The 20,843-nt window shown below is 37.7% G+C and overlaps 1 protein-coding gene across 1 annotated transcript in view; it reads right to left on the bottom strand.

Annotated features, from left to right (window-relative positions):
• Positions 1-1,923: 1,923 nt before the first annotated feature.
• Positions 1,924-20,843, bottom strand: part of rab5ab (RAB5A, member RAS oncogene family, b) — a 20,928-nt gene continuing 2,008 nt past the window's right edge. The window contains exons 2-6 of the mRNA XM_056476264.1: positions 20,227-20,443; positions 18,424-18,575; positions 14,613-14,735; positions 14,353-14,446; positions 1,924-9,738 (exon numbers count right to left, since the gene is read on the bottom strand). Coding sequence (XP_056332239.1) covers positions 9,623-9,738; positions 14,353-14,446; positions 14,613-14,735; positions 18,424-18,575; positions 20,227-20,392 — 651 coding nt within the window. The 5' untranslated portion in view covers positions 20,393-20,443 and the 3' untranslated portion in view covers positions 1,924-9,622. The remainder of the gene's footprint in view (positions 9,739-14,352; positions 14,447-14,612; positions 14,736-18,423; positions 18,576-20,226; positions 20,444-20,843) is intronic.

Genomic DNA, 20,843 nt, shown 5'->3' on the forward strand with positions numbered 1-20,843 from the left:
GTTAAAATCTTATATTGTTGTGATTACCATCTTCTAGGCTAAAAGATAAAATAATTTTGAAAGATGTAAAAAACACACAGTGGCTGCTAGCCAGTTTTGAAGAAAACATGACACAGCAGGGTTAGTTGTAATGGTGTTACAATTAAACCACACACTGTTGGACACCAATTAAACCAACAAAATATTTTTGGGAATTTTGAGTGTGATGTTGAGAACTTTTTAAATAAAAAATGTTTTTTAGTAGAAAATATATTGTTTTATTGATAATAATGCAAATAAATGCATTGTATAATAATGACTAAATGGATAATAATGCAAATAGATTGAAATGTGTTTACCCGATAAATAAATAAATACATAAACATACTGTGCTATGTAGAACAAAAAAGAAATGAGCCAATTACTGAGGAAAATATAGCTACTGTTTAAAGTAAACAGAAATTAAATTAACTGTGTGAAATCTGCCTTTGTAAGCATGTGTCACAACTTGCCCCGCAGGTGAGGTACTGTAAATAGTAACATTTATACTCCTGGCACTTTTGGCAATACTGCACAGAAACCATAAGTCCAGTGATCATAATTCCAGTGCTCATTTGTAGGAGAGGCTTGAGTGTTATTGGTATAAAAAAAACGGTTTGTCTAACCCCATTACTTTGTTCATTATTTGACCAAAACCAAAAAGTGTTACTTTGTGCCCCGCTCTCCCCTTGTAGGTTATTTATTAAGTATCTGTACTGTATATGACACAGGCCTGTTGGTCTTTACCAAAAGTAATTTTTGATTTTTTTTTTCCAAGTGTGTGTAAAACAACATAATTTGCACAATTAATTATGGTTTCTTCTCTAAAGAAGCTGTTACTCCACCCTGTTTAAAGCATCATTATGGGCGTTTTTACAATATAACTGGTTCAAACGATGGATCTGTGACAGAGAAACTACAGGTTTTGGGAAACACAAGTCACTACATCATTCTTTTCCCAAATGATGCATCGCACTATGATAGCTCAATCATGAGTTACATCATTGTTTGGGAAACGCACCCCAGGTTAGGTTCACAGAGTAAGTTACCACAAAGTTACCTTTCTTTCAGAAACAGGCTTGACTTACCCTGCTTTCTCGACTTAGACAAACCCAGAGTTTCTCTCATTTCAGGGTTTTCACTTAACCTCCTTTCTGAAATGGGGCCACGGTAATAAACCTATATACAGTTGAAGTCAGAATTATTAGCCCCCCCCTTTGAATTTTTTTTCCATTTTAAATATTTCCCAAATGATGTTTAACAGAGCAAGGAAATTTTCACAGTATGTCTGATAATATTTTTTCTTCTGGAGAAAGTCTTATTTGTTTCATTTCGGCTACAATAAAAGCAGTTTTTAATTTTTGAATAAACATTTTAGGGACAAAATTATAGCCCCTTTAAGCTCTTTATTTTTTCCTGATAGTCTACAGAACAAACCATCATTATACAATAACTTGCCTAATTACCCTAACTTGCCTAGTTAACCTAATTAACCTGGTTAAGCCTCTAAATGTCACTTTAATCTGTATAGAAGTGTTTTGATAAATATCTAAATATTTACTGTCATCATGACAAAGATAAAATAAATCAGTTATTAGAAATGAGTTATTAAAACTATTATGTTTAGAAATGTGTTGAAAAAATATTTCCGTTAAACAGAAATTGGGGGAAAAAATAAACATGGGGCTAACAATTTGCGGGGGCTAATAATTCTGACTTTCAGCTGTATATGTATGTATATAACTATGTTCTGACACATTATTTAAAATATGTGGCTAAGAAATAACTGCATTTTGATGAGGCAATATGGTGTTAAAGTCTTAAATTTGACTTGGTGAAACCTGCAGAAACCCAATAAATAGACAGACATACACAGCCACCTGAATCATGCATTCACAGCGTGTATTAAATACAATTCACCCCCTTTATTGGAAATATACTAAGACCTGGACATTTAAAAATCGATCAGTCTCTCAGTGTTAATGCATTTTACACCGCTGTTTGGTTTATTGAACGTCAGCCGGCGCAGCTACCTGTGTACTTCAGGAGTGTTAGACAGTCCACCATAGTCCATGATGATGAAACAGGCAGCCACACTTTTAAAACCAGAAAAAGAAATGCAACTCAAAACTGTGCAATTCATCCGATTTTTAGAAATAAAACCATTTTAAGAGAAGGTACAAGACAGACCACTGACTAAATGTCAAGTTCATTTGTTAATAACACTACATACATTTAAAAAGACCACCATTTAAACATGATTCTTTGTGTGTGAATAAAAAGAAGCTTTAAACTGATAGTAGGATTTATGAGAGGCTGTACAGTGTGCAAAACAATTACCGTCTGTCATGGCAGGCAAAATCTAAACAATGCTTCAAAACATGATGAAGATCTTAAAATGTTTTGGTCTGCAAAGGCCCTCAGAGTCTTTTAATCTCGTTGGACGACACGAATCAGCCTGCAAACACATGCCTTTAGTCCTCAGAGTACATTTGACAACACAAAACTGCACTGCATCACTGACGGTGACACAGTTTGCTCATGACATCCAGTAAGATTACAATAATAATAATAAAAAAAGCAGGGAAAAATTCCTGGACGTGTTCGAGATGCTGAAGTTAATTATCCACGTTGTTAAAGAGATTTTAATTGATCATCACCAGGACCACACCGAATCTGTGCAGAGTTCAATCAAATGCCTTGATTTTATTATTGCATATTTGTTAAATACTTCAGGCTAGGGCTGGGCGATATGGCAGAAATGCAATCTCTAGAGTTGTTTTCCATATTGAATGGTACCAATATATATTTCGATTCGAGTTGTTAATGCTTCCAGATTTAAAAGAGTATCCCAACAAGCCACAAAAATTAGAGAGTCCATTAAATGGCATAACATTTTCCGATAAATTCTCGGTGGCCGAAAATTCGCTACATCTCTAATATCAACACACTTTTAGATTCCCATTGTCGCACATTTCTGCTCTGTAATTGGCTCTTAAATCAGTTCAGAGTAAAAAAGTCCAGAGCTTCTCATTGCTTTTGATATAAATGTTCGAAATAATATGGTTTATCTGCCCAGCGCTAATTCAGGCTAGTTTTATCATGTGCACAGCCACCGATAATCATAATAATAATAATAAAAACAAACATTTCAATGTTTAAATCCTCAGAATTCAGTAGATTTTGCCACATGAAATGCACAGATCCCTGTACAAGAATTAAATGCTTATATTTATTTCCCCTTGCATATATGTTTCCTCTTAAATAATGTTAAATACTGTGGCTAATTGATCATATGCACAGCTACCAAGGTTTCAATCTTCAAAACTCAGAAGAGTGTAAGATGCACAGATTCCATATGGACCTGACGTTAAGTGTATAACATAATACAGAGATGAGAATACAGCCCCAATTAATCAATAATATAATAATTCATACAGCAGGGTGAACATGTTTTACTGACTGCCTTTCTTAATTTGTTCTTTATCCCCAAAGTCATTGCTTGAAGTCATTCAAGCCATTCGTATGATCCTCACCAATAAGCTGGATGACTTTTTTATACTGTAAAAATGCGATAACTTCTAGAAAAAAGTGAGTAAACCTGTTACCTTTAAAGCTACAAGTTGATTTTACTTATAAACAATTCACTGTAAAAAGTGATTAGTTGACTTAAAGTAAACTTGTTGCATTATAATTAAGTAAACACACTGCATAATTCATTCATTTTCCTTCGGCTTAGTCTCTTATTTATCAGGGGTTGCGTTGCCACAGCGGAATGAACCGCCAACTTTTCCGGCACGTTTTATGCAGCGCATGCCCTTCCAGCCGCAACCCAGTACTGGGAAACACCTATACACTCTCATATAGAAATGCCAACTGGCCCAGCCGGGACTCGAACCATCGACCTTCTTGCTGTGAGGCAACAGTGCTAACCACTGAGCCACAGTGCATAATTATAAGTGAAGTGAATAGGTTTACTGACTTTTACGGGGGTTTTTTTAACGTAAAATCCACCTTTTGCTTTTAAGGCAACGGGTTTACTCACTTTAAGTAACTAGTCGCTTAAACAGTAACAGTGCAGTAAACCTGTTGTAACCTCAAGTTGTTACATTGACTTAATTTGTATACTTATGCACAGTTCATTTACTGAATTATTTTAAGGCAATGGGATTTCTCTTTTTTTTTTAAAGCGATAGTTCACCCAAAAATGAAATTCTGTCATTATTTACACAACCTTTGTTTCTTTCTTCAGCTTATCACCAAAGAAGGTATCCTAAAGAAAGCTGAAAACCTGTAACCATTGACTTGCATTGTATATTCTCTAGTAAGAAAGTCTGGTTACAGGTTTTCAGCTTTCTTCCTAATATATTCTTTGGTGTTCAACAGAAACAAAAAGCAACTCACAAATGTTTAGAATCACTTGAGGATGAATAAATAGTGAGTCAATAATTTTTTTTTAAAGAAATAGTTCATCAAAGAATGAAAATTCTGTCATTATTTACTCAAACTTCGTTTGTTTCTTTTACTGAACACCAAAAAAAGATATCCAGAAGAAAGCTGAAAACCTGTAACCATTGACTTCCATAGTACTTTGTCTACTATGAAAGTCAATGGTTACAGGTTTTCAGATTTCTTCTGGATATATTCCCTGGTGTTAAACAAAAACAAAAAGCAACTCACAAATGTTTAGAACCATTAAGGGGGATTTTAAATAGTGAGCTATTTAATTTTTTTATAGCAATAGTTTAACCAAAAATGAAAATTGTCATTTATTTACTCAATCTTTGTTTGTTCTGCTGAACACCAAAGAAGATATCCTGAAAAAAGCTGAAAACCTGTAACCATTGACTTCCATATTATTTTCTCTAGTAAGAAAGTCAATGGTTACAGGTTTTCAGGCTTTCTTCATAATATCTTCTTTGGTGTTCAACAGAAACAAAAAGCAACTCACAAATGTTTGGAACCACTTGAGGATGAATAAATAGTGAGTCAATAAAAATTTTTGGGTGAACTATCCCTTTAAGTAAAGTCAACTAATCGCTTTAGAGGCATAATGTTTACTCCCTTTTTTAAAAGTAAAGTCAACTGATCACTTTTTAGAGCAGAGGTGACCAAACTCAGTCCTGGAGTGTCTGTGTCCTGCATAGTTTAGTTCCAACACCCCTGCCTGGAAGATTCTAGTATACATAGAAAGAGCTTGATTAGCTGGTTCAGGTGTGTTATCTGGGGTTGGAACTAAAATATGCAGGACACCGGCCCTCCAGGAGACCTCTGTTTTAGAGTGTATGAGAGTATTTCCTGATATCTTCAGGAAAATCAGCAGTTTGTGGCGTATCGAGGAAACGGCAGGCGCACAGAGGAATGATTAACTAAAATAAGCTACTGCATCCAAACTACAACCAGCATTAGACTGGCTGCTGATGGAGCATGTGGGGGATCTGTTTATTTTTATTTTTTTTGAGAAGATTAACTCTTTCTCTCTCAATTCTGAGGCATACACTGCAAAATAATTGCTTTCTTCGAGTGTGTCTTGTTTCTAGTCTAAATATTTAAAATTAATAATAAATCAAGAAGCATTTTCTAGACAAGCAACAACTATTATCTTGTTTTTAGTAATAATGTCAAAATTGAGTTTTGTTTTTCTTCTTAAACCTAAAAATAATCTGCCAATTGGGTAAGCAAAGTGAAATTTCTGCCACGAAACTATGCATGCGCAGCCTGATAGGTCACCTAATCTGCTCCTGCATCATTAACTACATGGCGCAGGAGATTGGTTGCTGTCACCTCAGTAGCCAATGAGCTTGCTCGTCATCAGTTTGAATGCTCAGCATCATTTTACGCTGACAGGCTGCGGCGTGTTTTCAGAGACCCCCCTCCACCCCAGCTCCACCTATGTTTAGATCTGCAACGAGAGCTACATATGTATTGTTTGCAGCAGCAGCATGTTATATTCTCAGACGGCATGTCTGTGTATGAACTGGCAGTAGCAGGTCTCTGTACTAGCAGATATATACCACCAAGACTAAATACATAAACATTGCCACATATTCATTACCATACTAAATCCTGAGAGTGTTCATGACAGAAATAATTTTATTTCATAGCGATAACAAGATTATTTTCCTTACTTCATTGGCAGATTGTTTCTTGTTAAAATGAAGACCCATTTAATTATAAACCGTCCATACAGTATTTTAAAGACACAAATTCTACAGGAAACCATTCAATTGAACAGGATTAGACTGATTTAGATTAAAACTGAAGGTCAGTGTTATATTTTTGAATTTTATTATTATTTATTTTCTTTTTGTATTTTATTTATTGTATTTATCTATTATTTTACTTCTGTATTAGGGCTGCACAATATATAGTTTAAGCATCGATATCAGAATGTGTGTCCACAATAGACACATCGCAAGATATGCAGTGTTGAGTTGGGATTATAGATGACAGGAAAACCACAGGCCAAAACACACAAGATTTGTGGAGACACTGCAGAGGTTGACCACAATAGAGTAAAAGTTTATCATCAGTTTATCACATATGTGACTACTGAGTTTACTGTACTCAGTTTAAAGCATTCTAGTTGTGCATAAAGAAGTTTAATGAGGATTATGTATATTGCATTTCTTGTAGGATAAAGACTGTGCTGTGTTATTTTTCATTTTGATTATTTAATTTCTTTAACCGAATACTGCTAGACTCAGAAAACCGTAAAGCATCACTTATTTCACTTTAAAATTTGCTCAATTGTGTCTATTTATGACTGTAGTTTGTTTATTATATTAAATAAAAATATATTTTATATTTCACTCCACTACAACATCATCCCAATCAGTCTAAAGTAATGACTTTGCAAATCTGGTGATCTGGTGAAATTGCAATATTTTTTTTTTCTCTGCGATATAAATACAATGTAAATTATTTCCAACGTCGTGCAGCCCTATTCTTTATGTATTGTTTGTATATTGTATCTTTTAGTGCAGGGGTGCCCAAACTTTTTTGTATGAATGGGCCAAATATCATTGAGCACTGTGGGCCAAAGGTAACTATACCAAAATATTTTACCAAGTGGCCATGGGTAATTTCCTAATTTATTTTAGAATATTTAAAAAATAAATAGAAAACATCACTTTGAATCCATATAATTTTCTAAATTAATAATAACTTTTTGTAATAAAAACACGAACAATCACATTTACACTAGTCAACCAGAATCTGCCTTTGCCTTGATTTTTCTCATCAAAGTCTTCCCACTGTCCTCTATCTCTCGGGTGACAGTGTGTACATTTTAATCTAAATTACAGCATTTAAATTGAAACATTGAATTTGCCAGCTTTTTGTAGCTAAAACAAACTAATAAAAGGTTACATTAAATTTAAAATGACAATCTCTAAAGCGGTGTTTCTCAACCAGTTTCCTGGAGGACCACCAGCTCTGCAGATTTAACATGTCTCCTTAACCCAACACACCTGATTCAGATTATCAGCTCATTAGCAGAGACTGAAAGACCTGTAATGGGTGTGACAGACAATGGAGACATCCAAAACATGCAGTGCTGGTGGTCCTCCAGGAACGTGGCTGAGAAGCACTGCTCTAAATCATACCCATCATTGGGGCGGGGGCTGCGGGTGTGCGCGCGATGTGTCTGAAGAGCGAGGAAGGATGCGGTGGGGAGGCGTGAAAAGGGTGACTGACGTATTTGAGGGCCGAGAGAGAGACTCGCGATTTCTTAGAGATTATCACTCGTTTGCGGGCATCTAGGAGTCTCTGTGCGTTTGCAGGAGACTCCCGAAACTTCCGGGAGACTTGGGATGTCTGGAATGACCTCCCGCCCTACTTATAATTCTCCGTATGCATATTACATACCCATAAAACACTGTGATATAACCGGGCTCGGATCGTATTGCTTTCTCACTACAATCGATCCAGAGTTTGTTTCAATCGAGCCGAGACCACCTCATTCAAGCGATCTCTAAGCGATTGTTTTGGCGCAGATCTGAGCGCGATTGCTGGATTCACATATGCCAAACGAACCATGCTAACTGGGCAAACGAAACCGGTTCCGGAACAAAAGTCTAGGTGTGAAAGAACTCTTAGTGTGAATTGATGTGTGAATGTTTGTTGGACCAAATTTGTAAGGGTGCTTTCACATCTGTAGTTCAGCTTATTTGGTCTAGACCAAGGGCAAGTAGCATTTTTATGCCGTTTTGGGTCCTTTTCACACCACACTGATTGCTTTGGTCCGAACCAGTTGAAAAGAACCAAAATGCAGTCATGTGACAAAATCCACATCACTCATTGGCCAGATGTTATTGAACGTATTTTCGATTGGTCAGAATAAATAAACCTGCAGACACACAATGTCGCTTTATATACTATGGAGCTACGACTGCGCTGGCTGATTGTATCCCTGCTCATAGTATATTATACAGTTTGTATACATCACTTTAGACAAACTTTACATTTCGAGAATGAAGCGTGGCTGCAGCCGGAAAACAATGTTTAAATGCATTGCAAATGGCGAAGGCGCATCGCAAGTCACTTCAAGAGGTGGTGTGAATTAATTTAGCTAAACTGCGACATGGTCATCTTCTGGAAATATTACCAACGATCCATCAGGTAATGTTTCTCTCTCTCTCTCTGTTTAAAATTGTTGGTAAAGTGCTGTTAACAAATATTTTCCTCCATATTCACAATGCACAGCGCATCGGCCTACGGCAGCTGGATTAGTCCAAAAAGGTGCAGTATATTTTTTTGCGGTTGGGTCTATTTTAGTTTGGATCATGTTCTCACGACAAACGAACCGCTCCAGGGTTTGTTTGAAAGCGTACTGAGACCACCTCTTCAAGGAGGTCTCGGTATTGCTTTTTTTGGTGCGCACTCCAGTGCAATTGCACCATTCACACCTGCCCAAACGAACCGCACCAAGAGGGAAAATGAACTCTAGTGCGATTCAACCGAACTGAATAAGGCATAAGTCATAGTGTTTGAATGTTTTAAAGAACTATGTTTTCATTTTGACACAATTTCTGAAAACAAAGACTTTTTTTTTGTCTGGAAAATGCTTCTTGATTTAAGAATTTTTAGATATTTTGGACTAGAAACAGGACAAAAACATAAGTAAGAAAAGCTTTTTTGCTATGTAAACAGGCCCGGACAAAATCTGCATGTAGATTTCCACATAGTTATGAATGTTTATTAAACAAGTTGGCTACTATTGCCAATATGAACAGCTTATTTGAAATCTGAAAGACTTTTTTTTACTCATTTTAGCTGAAAAACATTGCAGACTGTGCCTGGGGCCTGATCATAAGGTATTAAATGCATACAAACACACTCAATCTCTCTCTCTCACTCTCTCATCTGTTTTTGTTCTCCTGCTGAATTAAGTTAAAATGTATATTTAGCTTTTGTAGTGATACATGCATCCGGTAGACTGCTGATTTACATATTCTTCTTTAAAAATGAAAGTTAAAAAAAAGAAAGTATTAGAAACACAGCTATACAGAGTCTTTAGCTAATCCGAGGAGGAGCGAGGTTTTGGAAGGAGGAGCCCCATGTCCAGATGTGATGCGGTTGGTTAGGAGGTGAGGAGCGTGGTTTAGGTGCTACAGCAGGAGCCTTTGGCAGGCTGTGCTGTTTCTGTTAGATCCACTCCTCTGTTGCGGGCTGTGTTGGCACCTGCGGGCTGGGGCTCGTTCTTTGGGAGCTTCTTTGCTGAGGTGCGGAGACAGACATGGAAATGTTTTGTTAATATATGGAGCAATCTTTTTATTAGGTTTGTGAGTGTGCGTGAAAGTTTGATCACCACATTATGTACAGTTCAGAAATATTAGCCCTCCTGAATTATTAACCTAATTTCTGTTTAACGGATTTTTTCAACACATTTCTAAATATAGTAGATTTAATAACTTATTTATTTTATCTTTGCCATGATGACAGTACATAATATTTGACTAGATATTTTTCAAGATACTAGTATCAAAACAAAGTGACATTTAAAGGCTTAACTAGGTTAATTAGGCAAATCATTGTATAACAGTGGTTTGTTCTGTAGACCAGTGGTTCTCAAACTTTTAAACCAGCGACCCCCAATGTAAGATCGTCAAGAACTCGCGACCCCCACTACCAAAGTATATACAAACAATAAAGTTTTATAAACAGATTTATTGCATTTGAAACCAACACTAATCAAAACTAACAAGCAAAAAATATATATGCATGCGTGAAGAAAATATGTCTCTATGAAATCCTGTTATCACAAGAAAATAAATTTTTATAGCATAATTGAGTGACCAAAAGATGCACGGACGGACCGCTCACTGGCCCTGCACACACTGCTTGACATGAATTCATTAATGAATCTGTTAACGATAACCGTGCTGTGTTCTCACGGGTGGTGTCTGATATTGGACAGATAATTTTGACATATACCTTATTAAATGCATAGGTCATTTTAATAGCAATACCGCTCTTTTGATGAGCTGCAATATTAGTTTAATCTTACTCAGTGCAAGCCCTTTTGCGATGGTGTACCTGGTGTTAACGTTTACATATAGCTGCACAGCTGACATCATCTGGCGATTAAATAAAGGATTAAACAGAACCTCTCGTGCTTAAAATGTGTAGATGTGGCAAACAGTTACCTGAAAATTCTGTCCCACAGACTTTACAGTGAATGCTTTAGTTATTTTCAGAGCAGACTTGAAGCCAATGGAAGTCTTTTATCCACTCTTCGAAAAATGTAGATGGTGGATTAACATTTACCGCGTGATCAGTAATCAGATGTGCCATTAGTTGTAGCTTTAGGTGTTTCTAAATCTGTCAGTGTTGTTTTCATTCTTATCTTCAGCGCTTTACATTCTCGCGGTTGTAGCTCCTGTCATCTGAAGACAGGAGGCGTTGACTGAGTGATTGACAGCTTATTTTAGCCAATCCAGTTGTGTTCAGTGCTTAGAGCAGTGGGCCAATAAGAAGAGCGCGAAGCCGGGGCAAGCGTTGCGGGCTTTGAGCACCACTTGGCTTTGTTTACTGCCGCAAGTTGACATGACAAGTTTTTAACTGTTCCTGAGCGCTGCGTTTCAAGTTCAAAGATGCATTCTGCCTGAACGTGTCCTAATAATACTTTATGAATTTATCAGTAATATCTTTTAAGAAATTGTAAAATTTAGCTTTCACTTGTAATACTGAAAAATATTTATTATAATCACTGAAAATTACACAATTTTTAAATCACTCTCGCGACCCCTTGAAATTACTCTGCGACCCCCGCAGGGGTCGTGACCCCCAGTTTGAGAACCACTGTTGTAGACAATTGAAAACAAATATAGCTTAGGGGGGCTAATAATATTGACCTTAAAATGGTTTTAAAAAATTAAAAACTGGTTTTATTCCAGACGAAATAAAACAAATAAGACTTTCTCCAGATGAAAAAATATGATAGGAAATACTGTGAAAAATTCCTTGCTCTGTTAAACATCATTTGGTAAATAAAAACCATTTCAGAGGGCTAATTATTTTGACTTCAACAGTATTTGTCAGAACAAAATCAGATATGCCAGGTAGAAAATTCACAGTTGGCCCTGTGGGCTCATGCTTTTTAGCTCTTTATTTGTTTGAGTGGCACAGATGTGTGTCAAATGTATTTTCTAATAACACTGCAAGTGGTAATTTGATGATGTGCGATCACATTATGAAGCATGCGGTTCACACAAAAACTGCATCTTGAGTCCTTAATTATGAGCCAATTAGACTGCAGTTAGACTAACTCCATATTTCAAGTTGTAAACCAAAAAAATAACCTCGTATGTTTTTTTTTATTTTTTTTTTAATTTCTTGTTAGATATGATATGTAAGCATCTGAATGGCTTTAGTTTGAGAAAACAACCGTAATGACTTTATTTTGCAAGGAGGAAGTGCGCTCATTTTTGTAATTGTTTTAGATCAGGGGTGCCCAAACTCTGTCCTGGAGGGCCGGTGTCCTGCAAAGTTTAGTTCCAACCCAAATCAGACACCTGGTCTAGCTAATCAAGCTCTTAAGCTGTGGTCATACTGTACTTTTCTCTCTAGACTTCCATTCATACACATGTGAATGCGTCAGACTGAAAACGCAAGCTCGTGCGATAAGTTTCTCAGTTTGCTGCGTTGGAAAGTTCAAGCTTGGTGAACTCTGACCTGAGAAATCGCATCACTTGACTGCGTGAGACCACTCGAGACCACTCTGGACAGAAAATTAAAATATGGACCAATCATTAGCTTTTTAAAATGTTAAATCCCGCCCCTTTTCGCAGCACCATACTACAGAAATTCGCATGCTCAAACTCTAGTTTGACCGCAGCCTTACTAGGCTTTTTAGAAACATCCTGTGTTGAGGCAAGTTGGAGCTAAAATCTGCAGGACACCGGCCCTCCAGGACTGAGTTTGGGCACCCCTGTTTTAGAACTTCTGATTCATTTGCCTATGGGGGAAATTAATAGGAATAATAAACGGCAGAAAACAGTCAAACTATTTACTCTACAAACAAGTGTGCTCATGACTATACATACAAAGCAAAATAATATAAGAAGAAAATATCAGTTTGCAACATCTATCTGTTAATAACGTCTAAAAATGAATGCGATCGGAAGTCTTGAGCCAAACCGATTCAAATGGCTGCCCATTCGTACGCAAAGAATAAGGTCAATAGATCAGGGGTTGGCAACCTTTGCAACCAAAAAGGCCATTTTGGTCAATCTACCTTCACCTTAAATTTGTCCAGAGACCTTTTAAATGAATATAACACAACGTAATGCAATTATGATGTAATAAAATGCCTGGCACTGTGGCTTCTATTGTAGTTTTGGCTTTACCGTGTTTAATTACATAATTAATTGAGTCACTTTTACCTGTGAACTATTGTTTTGGCTTTTATTTGTGTTGAAATTAACAAAATGTAAAACAATTTTAACCCAAATATTATTTATGCTGCATTTCTGAAATTTAAGAACTAAAATAAAAATGCTGTGGTTGAAATTACTCACTGGCCACTTTATTAGGTACACCTGTCCAACTGCTGTTAATGCAAATTTCTAATCAGCCAATCACATGGCAGCAACTCAATGCATTTAGGCATGTAGACATGGTCAAGACGATCTGCTGCAGTTCAAACCGAGCATCAGAATGGGAAAGAAAGATGATTTAAGTGACTTTGAATGTGGCATGGTTGTTGGTGCCAGACAGGCTGGTCTGAGTATTTCAGAAACTGCTGATCTACTGGGATTTTCACACACAACCATCTCTACTCTACAGAGAATGGTCTGAAAAAGAGAAAATATCCAGTGACCGTCAGGTCTGAGGGCGCAAATGCCTTGTTGATGCCAAAAGTGAATAGCCAGACTGGTTCCAGCTGATAGAAAGGCAACAGTAACTCAAATAACCACCGAGGTTTGCAGAAGAGCATCTCTGAAAGCACAACACATCCAACCTTGAGGCAGATGGGCTGCAGCAGCAGAAGACCACACCGAGTGCCACTCATGTAAGAACAGGAAACTGAGGCTATAATTCACACAGGCTCACCAAAATTGGACAATAGAAAATTGGAGAAACGAGCTGCCACATTCGGATGGTCGGGTCAAAATTTGCCGTCAACAACATGAAAGCAAGGATCAATCCTGCCTTGTATCAATGGTTCAGGCTGGTGGTGTAATGGTGTGGGGGATATTTTCTTGGCACACTTTGGGCCCATTAGCACCAATTGAGCATCGTGTCAACACCACAGCCTACCTGAGTATTGTTGCTGACCATGTCCATCCCTTTATGACCACAGTGTACTCATCGTCTGATAGCTACTTCCAGCAGGATAACGCACCATGTCATAAAGCGTGAATCATCTCAGACTGGTTTCTTGAACATGACAATGAGTTCACTGTACTCTAATGGCCTAAACAGTCACATGAACTGAATCCAATACAGCACCTGTGGGGATGGGGTGGAACGGGAGATTCGCATCATGGATCATCGACAAATCACGACAAAATGGAGCAAAATCTCTGAGGAATTTTCCAGTATCTATGCCAAGATTTAGGCAGTTCTGAGGGCAAAAAGGTGTACCTAATAAAGTGACCGGTGAGTGTATATGAAGCATAATAACCAAAGAAATCCAAAATGGTTTAAAACTTATTATCATCAGCAGCAAAACTTTTGGAGTGTGTATCAGGGGGCAGATAAAATGAAACCCTATTGTTTTACATTTGGAATGAATAACACAGTAATTCTTATTAGTCTTAAACTTGTGAACAGTATTTATAACTATTTGTCAAAAAAGTAGCCAGGTAATTCTGGATGACAACTTACCGATCGCCATAAAAATCTCACTGACGTTCATTGAAGTCTTTGCCGAGGTTTCCATAAAGAGCAAACTGTTGTCATCTGCATATGACTGCGCATCCTGTGTACGACAGAAAACAAGTGAGGGTTTGAAACTGGAAACAGACAGTTTGTACGCGTCTGGAAGTCTGCACGGCATGTTTGTTTGTTTCTAAACATTTTCACGTCTCATTTGTAAAGCCAACAGGAAGCGTCTGCTCCTCTGTGGCTGTTCAAACACCACTAACCTGAAAGTCCAACGCTCTCTTGTTGGCAAGGTCTGCCTTGTTCCCAGCCAAAGCTATTACAATATTTGGACTGGCTTGTCTTTGAAGCTCTTTCACCCAGTTTTTCGCACGTGCAAATGATTCCTGAAAAAAAAGAGGGAAAAACACATGCATTTTCTGTATTCAAAGCTTTCCTGTTTGTGCTTAATGTTGTCATTTTTTTAGTGATGAGTCCACTTATTATGCAAGCAGTAATTTAGTTAAAACAAATTTTACCCTTTTGCTGACCCTTTTTTATTTATATACATGTTAACACCATTTCCTTATGTTAAATATTTGACGCAAGTTTGTTGCATTCACTCACAGGAAGGCAGAAAGGACTTTAGAAAGGCTCATTTTTGCAGCTTAAAGCCCGTGCACACAGAGACGTTTTTTGCTCATGTTTTCAGTCGACGTTTAACACCTTGTGACTAAATTACTTATTATTATTACTTATTGGGCCTAAATCCTGTACACAGCAGATCTCACAACTCGACCTACAATTAGAGGGATACAAAGTTAGCGTTAGCTCTACTATAAAAGATCTGGGTGTCATATTAGACAGCAATTTAACTTTTAAAAATCATATATCCCATGTCACAAAAACTGCTTTCTTTCATCTGAGAAACATTGCTAAGTTACGAAGTATGCTATCCATCTCAGATGCAGAAAAGCTAGTCCATGCTTTTATGACTTCTAGGCTGGACTACTGTAATGCACTGTTTGCTGGCTGCCAGCATCCTCTATTAACAAACTTCAATTAGTACAAAATGCAGCTGCCAGAGTTCTTACCAGGTCTAGAAAATTTGATCACATCACCCCAATTTTATCCTCCTTACACTGGCTGCCTGTTAAGTTTCGTATTGAATTTAAAATATTGCTTCTTACCTACAAAGCTTTAAATAATCTAACTCCTGTTTATCTAACCAATCTTCTGTCTCGCTACAATCCAACTCGCTCTTTAAGATCTCAAAACTCAGGGCTTCTGGTAGTACCTAGAATAGCAAAGTCGAGTAAAGGAGGTCGAGCCTTCTCATTTATGGCTCCTAAACTCTGGAATAGCCTTCCTGATAACGTCCGAGGCTCAGACACACAAAACTTGATTAAAGACCTATCTGTTTAGTAAAGCATACACTCAGTGCACCACTTAGCGGGCTTCCACACAGGTTTCTACACCATGTTTATATACACTATGAACAGCAGCTACGCTAATTATTCTCTTTATTCTCCATTTCCACTTGGGGATACTCTTCCTGAGGCCCTCAGACTATGCAGAGTCACTGATTCGATCCAAGACCAACGACGAGATGATCCCAAGGTTTCCATATCCTGGACCAGGTCGTATCCTGAGCAGCTACTGTGGTGGTGGTGATGGAGGAGTGGATAACATAAGACTGATTCCTGTGACGCTCCAGAGACAGACGAGTCTTCGCTGAGGCCAGCTTCCAGCCTCCGCCGCTGAGACTGCAGCTCTGCACAAGACGTTTGGCCAGCGGAGAAATTAAAATGATCTTGCCCAACTGAGTCTGGTTTCTCTCAAGGTTTTTTTTCTTCACTTTCACCAATTAGTGAAGGGTTTTTTTCCCTCTCCGCTGTCGCCACTGGCTTGCATGGTTCGGGATCTATAGAGCTGCGCATCGATGGATTTGCTCTTCAGTATTTAAACTCTCAGTAGTGATTTTGACACTGCTTTTGACACTGTAAACCACCAGATCCTGCTATCTACGCTTGAGTCACTGGGCATCACAGGCACTGTTATTCAATGGTTCAGTTCCTACCTCTCGGACAGGTCATTCAGGGTGTCATGGAGGGGAGAGGTGTCCAACCTACAGCATCTATACACTGGGGTACCTCAGGGCTCTGTGCTTGGGCCACTTCTCTTCTCTATCTACACGGCATCTTTAGGAACAGTCATCCAGAAACATGGTTTTTCCTACCACTGCTATGCTGATGACACCCAGCTATACCTCTCTTTCCACCCTGATGATCCCTCGGTTCCAGCTCGCATTTCAGCCTGCCTGTCAGACATTTCACTCTGGATGAAAGTTCATCATCTCCAGCTTAACCTCATGAAAACGGAAATGCTTGAAGTTTCTGCCAACCCGACTCTTCACCATAACTTTTCAATCCAGATGGATGGAGCAACCATCACTGCATCCAAAATGGTAAAAAGCCTTGGAGTTACGATTGATGACCAACTGAACTTCTCTGACCACATTTCTAGAACTGCTTGATCTTGCAGATTCGCACTCTACAACATCAGAAAGGTCCGACCCTTCCTATCTGAACATACAGCTCAACTCATTGTTCAAGCTCTTGTCCTCTCCAAACTGGACTATTGCAACTCTCTGCTAGCCGGGCTACCAGCTAGTTCTATCAAACCTCTTCAGCTGCTTCAGAACGCAGCAGCACGAGTGGTCTTTGATGAAACCAAAAGAGCACATGTCACTCCGCTACTCACCCGTTTGCACTGGCTGCCAGTTGCTGCCCGCATCAAATTCAAAGCTCTGATGTTTGCTTACAAAGTGACCTCTAGCTGTGCTCCTTCGTATCTGCTCTCACTTCTGCAGATATATGTGCCCTCCAGAAACTTGCGTTCTGTGAATGAACGTCGCATCGTTGTTCCATCCCAAAGAGGGAAGAAATCCCTTTCCCGAACTCTCACATTCAGTCTGCCCAGTTGGTGGAATGAACTCCCTAACTACATCAGAACAGCAGAGTCACTTGCTGTCTTCAAGAAACGACTAAAAACGCAACTGTTTAGTCTCCACTTTCCTTCCTAATCTGCAATTGCCTCTCTGGCTATACCACTAACTGTGCCCTCCTTCTCTCTCTCTCAAAAAAAAAAAAAAATATCTACTAATGTTTTGCTTCTTAGACTTTACACACCTGAAACTTGTCTATAGCACTTACTCACTGCTGCTCTTATAGTTGTGTAAATTGCTTCCTTGTCCTCATTTGTAAGTCGCTTTGGATAAAAGCGTCTGCTAAATGACTAAATGTAAATGTAAATGTGATTTTAAACCACACTGAACTGAGCTCAACTGAACTGAACTTAAACACTACAAACTGAACTACACTGTTCCTATTTACTATGACCTTTTATGTGAAGCTGCTTTGACACAATATACATTGTAAAAGCGCTATACAAATAAAGGGGAATTGAATTGAATTAAATTAAATAAAGGGTGTCAATGTGATCATGCACACCAATGCGCAAAACTTTTTTTTTGTTTTGACGTGCCGTCAAAACCTTCTCCACCAATCAGATTGGCACTTTTGTTCACGTGTACGGAGCTGCTGAAGTTAAAGTAAACAACACTTGGAGGCGCTCAAGCGCAAAGCTGTCAATGCGAGCGCACATTGAGGAAGATACCCAGAGGCGATATGAATGTGGAGCTACTTATTGCTCTGGTGAACAATAATCATTTCTTCATCGCTAGAGCTGGAGCTGCTTCTTGAACCATCCATAACAACTTTGTGTCAACTTTGTCTTCTTCTTCTGTGTTACAAGCGGATGTCAGAAGCTTAAAGTTGTGTAGCGCCATCTAATATCAAGGAGTGATTTTGCATACTCTTCTGCTGGACGCCTGTGAAAATCGTTTGGGTTTGAATCCGGAGAAACGTCTTGGAAAAATGCTGACGATAAACGATGTGTACGAGCCTTTAGTTTCAATAAAAATGCTTTTTATGGATGCATGAGGATATTTATAGTCATTTTACAGTCTTAAAAGATTAGGAAAAAGTATTTGTTTTTAAAAGAGCAAAGTGAATGAAGCACTTCAGGACTCACTTCATTTGTGATGTCATACACCACTATGGCCGCCTGTGCTCCTCTGTAATACATTGGGGCCAGACTGTGGTAGCGCTCCTGGCCAGCTGTATCCCAGATCTCAAACTTCACCGTTGTGTCATCCAAACATAATGTTTGAGTCAAGAAGGCGGCTAATGGAGAGAGACAGACATGCATTAGATCATATACAGTCAGCATCTGGTAACTGATTTAATCTGGTAATTAAATCTGGGCCTTATGACTGCACGTGTCAACTGTTTAAGAACTTTTCAGCATGGTAAGAATTTTATTAATGAATATAAATGTATAATTAAATATAAAAATGCATTGATATATTTAATCACAATTTAGACTTAGCATAGATAGGATATACAGTTGAAGTCAGAATTATTAGCCCCCTCCCCCACCCCCCCCTTTTTTTTCCCCAATTTCTGTTGACAGAGACAAGATTTTTTTTCAACACATTTCTAATCATAATAGTTTTAACTCATTTCTAATAACGGATTTATTTTATCTTTGCCATGATGACATTAAATAATATTTGACTAGATATTTATCAAGACACTTCGCCATTTAGTGAAGTTTTTTTTCCCTCTCCGCTGTCGCCACTGGCTTGCATGGTTCGGGATCTGTAGAGCTGCTCATCGTTGGATTTGCTCATCAATATTTGGACTCTCAGTAGTGATTATTAAACCACACTGAACTGAGCTCAACTGAACTGAACTTAAACACTACAAACTGAACTACACTGTTCCTATTTACTGTGACCTTTTATGTGAAGCTGCTTTGACACAATATACATTGTATAAGCGATATACAAATAAAGGTTAATTGAATTGAATTGAACTTCCGGTCTCATTCACTCTCATTAATTTTTAGACATTAAAAACAGCTCGTTATGCTGTTTGACGTTGCAAGCTGATATTTTCCTATTATATTATTCTGCTTGGTCTGTATAGCCATGCAAACACTTGATTGTAAAGCAAGTAGTTTGACCGTTTTCTGCCGTTTATTATTCCTAGTCCTTTCTCCCACAGGAAACTGAATTGAAAGTTCTAAAACAGTGGCAATAAAACGAGCGCAAATCCGCATTAAAGAATAAGGTCAATAGCAGCAGTGAAGAGATTGTAAATAAAACAAGGATGTAAGGATGTTGCCCGAGTGTTTTTTTTTCCTTTTGCATCCCAGCCACTAACACGCCATCTGAAAGATTTTTTAGCATAGTGGGTAATGTAGTCATCCAACAATGTGTTATATTGCAGTATGTATTTGAATAATGATGGTTGGTTCCTTCACTTGACAGCTCAGATTTGGTTATCATCATTTGTTTTGTTTAAAGAGTTTGAGGTTTACTGTATCATTATTACTGACAATATAAAGTTAGCTTTGATTCTTCAGCATTTACGCTTTACCATTGCATACACTTTGTAAGATTTTATTTATCAAGATCAGATATTTTTGTTTAAATATTTTTGTTTTTGACTATTAAATCTATTTGCCTTGGCAATATTGGCTAATTAAAGTGGTTAAAAAATCCTAAACATCCTAAATGGATTGTTAAAAAAATATTCAATAATTATTGATACTGAATGATATGAAACATAATATCTTGTTTTGTTTTTTCTGTATCCCCCAGCCCTAATACAAACCCATTACAATAAAACATATAACACAAAATTCTTTAAAAACATTAAAGGTATCAATTAACTAAACTAGGTTCCATTAAACATTTCTTTAATATATATATATATTTTTTTCTAAAACAGACGAGTAATAATAGAGGCAATGAAACATATGTCTTACCTCCTATTGTGCTTTCCTGAAACTCATGAAACTGTCCTTTTACAAAGCGAAGCACTAGACTCGACTTCCCCACAGCAGACTCTCCCAGCAGCACTAATTTGAACTGACAGATTTTGTTGCCGGTGTTCGGCCCGTTAGGTCTCGTTGCTCCACCTCTTCCTGCCATGACCCAAAACCCCAATCTCCTGTACTGAAGTCAAGACGGTCACTACCAGATCTGCAGAAACAGACATTAATAATCTAGTATCCATCCTCATTGAGGAACACTTTTACGTAATTGAATATATCAAGAGTGTCTTGGTTGACTCAATACATCCTGAGGTACACCATATATGTACAGTACTCAGCATATATTAGTACACACCTCACAAATCTCTCGTTTAAGTTAATATTTTCTATAGGATGCTTTTATAATAGTAAAATATTTGTGCATATACATTAGATTAGTCAGTACTAAAGCCAAATCTGAAGCTAATCTACCAAAAAAAAAAAAGCATACGAACTTATTAGTATTAGATATTAGAAGCCCAAATTTATATGTTAGGAAAAAGTATTAAATACAATTTTTAAAAAGAGGAAAAATCACGAAAAACAAAGCTAATATATAATTTATAGGT

This window comes from Danio aesculapii, chromosome 16, assembly GCF_903798145.1.
Source record: "Danio aesculapii chromosome 16, fDanAes4.1, whole genome shotgun sequence".
Taxonomy (NCBI): domain Eukaryota; kingdom Metazoa; phylum Chordata; class Actinopteri; order Cypriniformes; family Danionidae; genus Danio; species Danio aesculapii.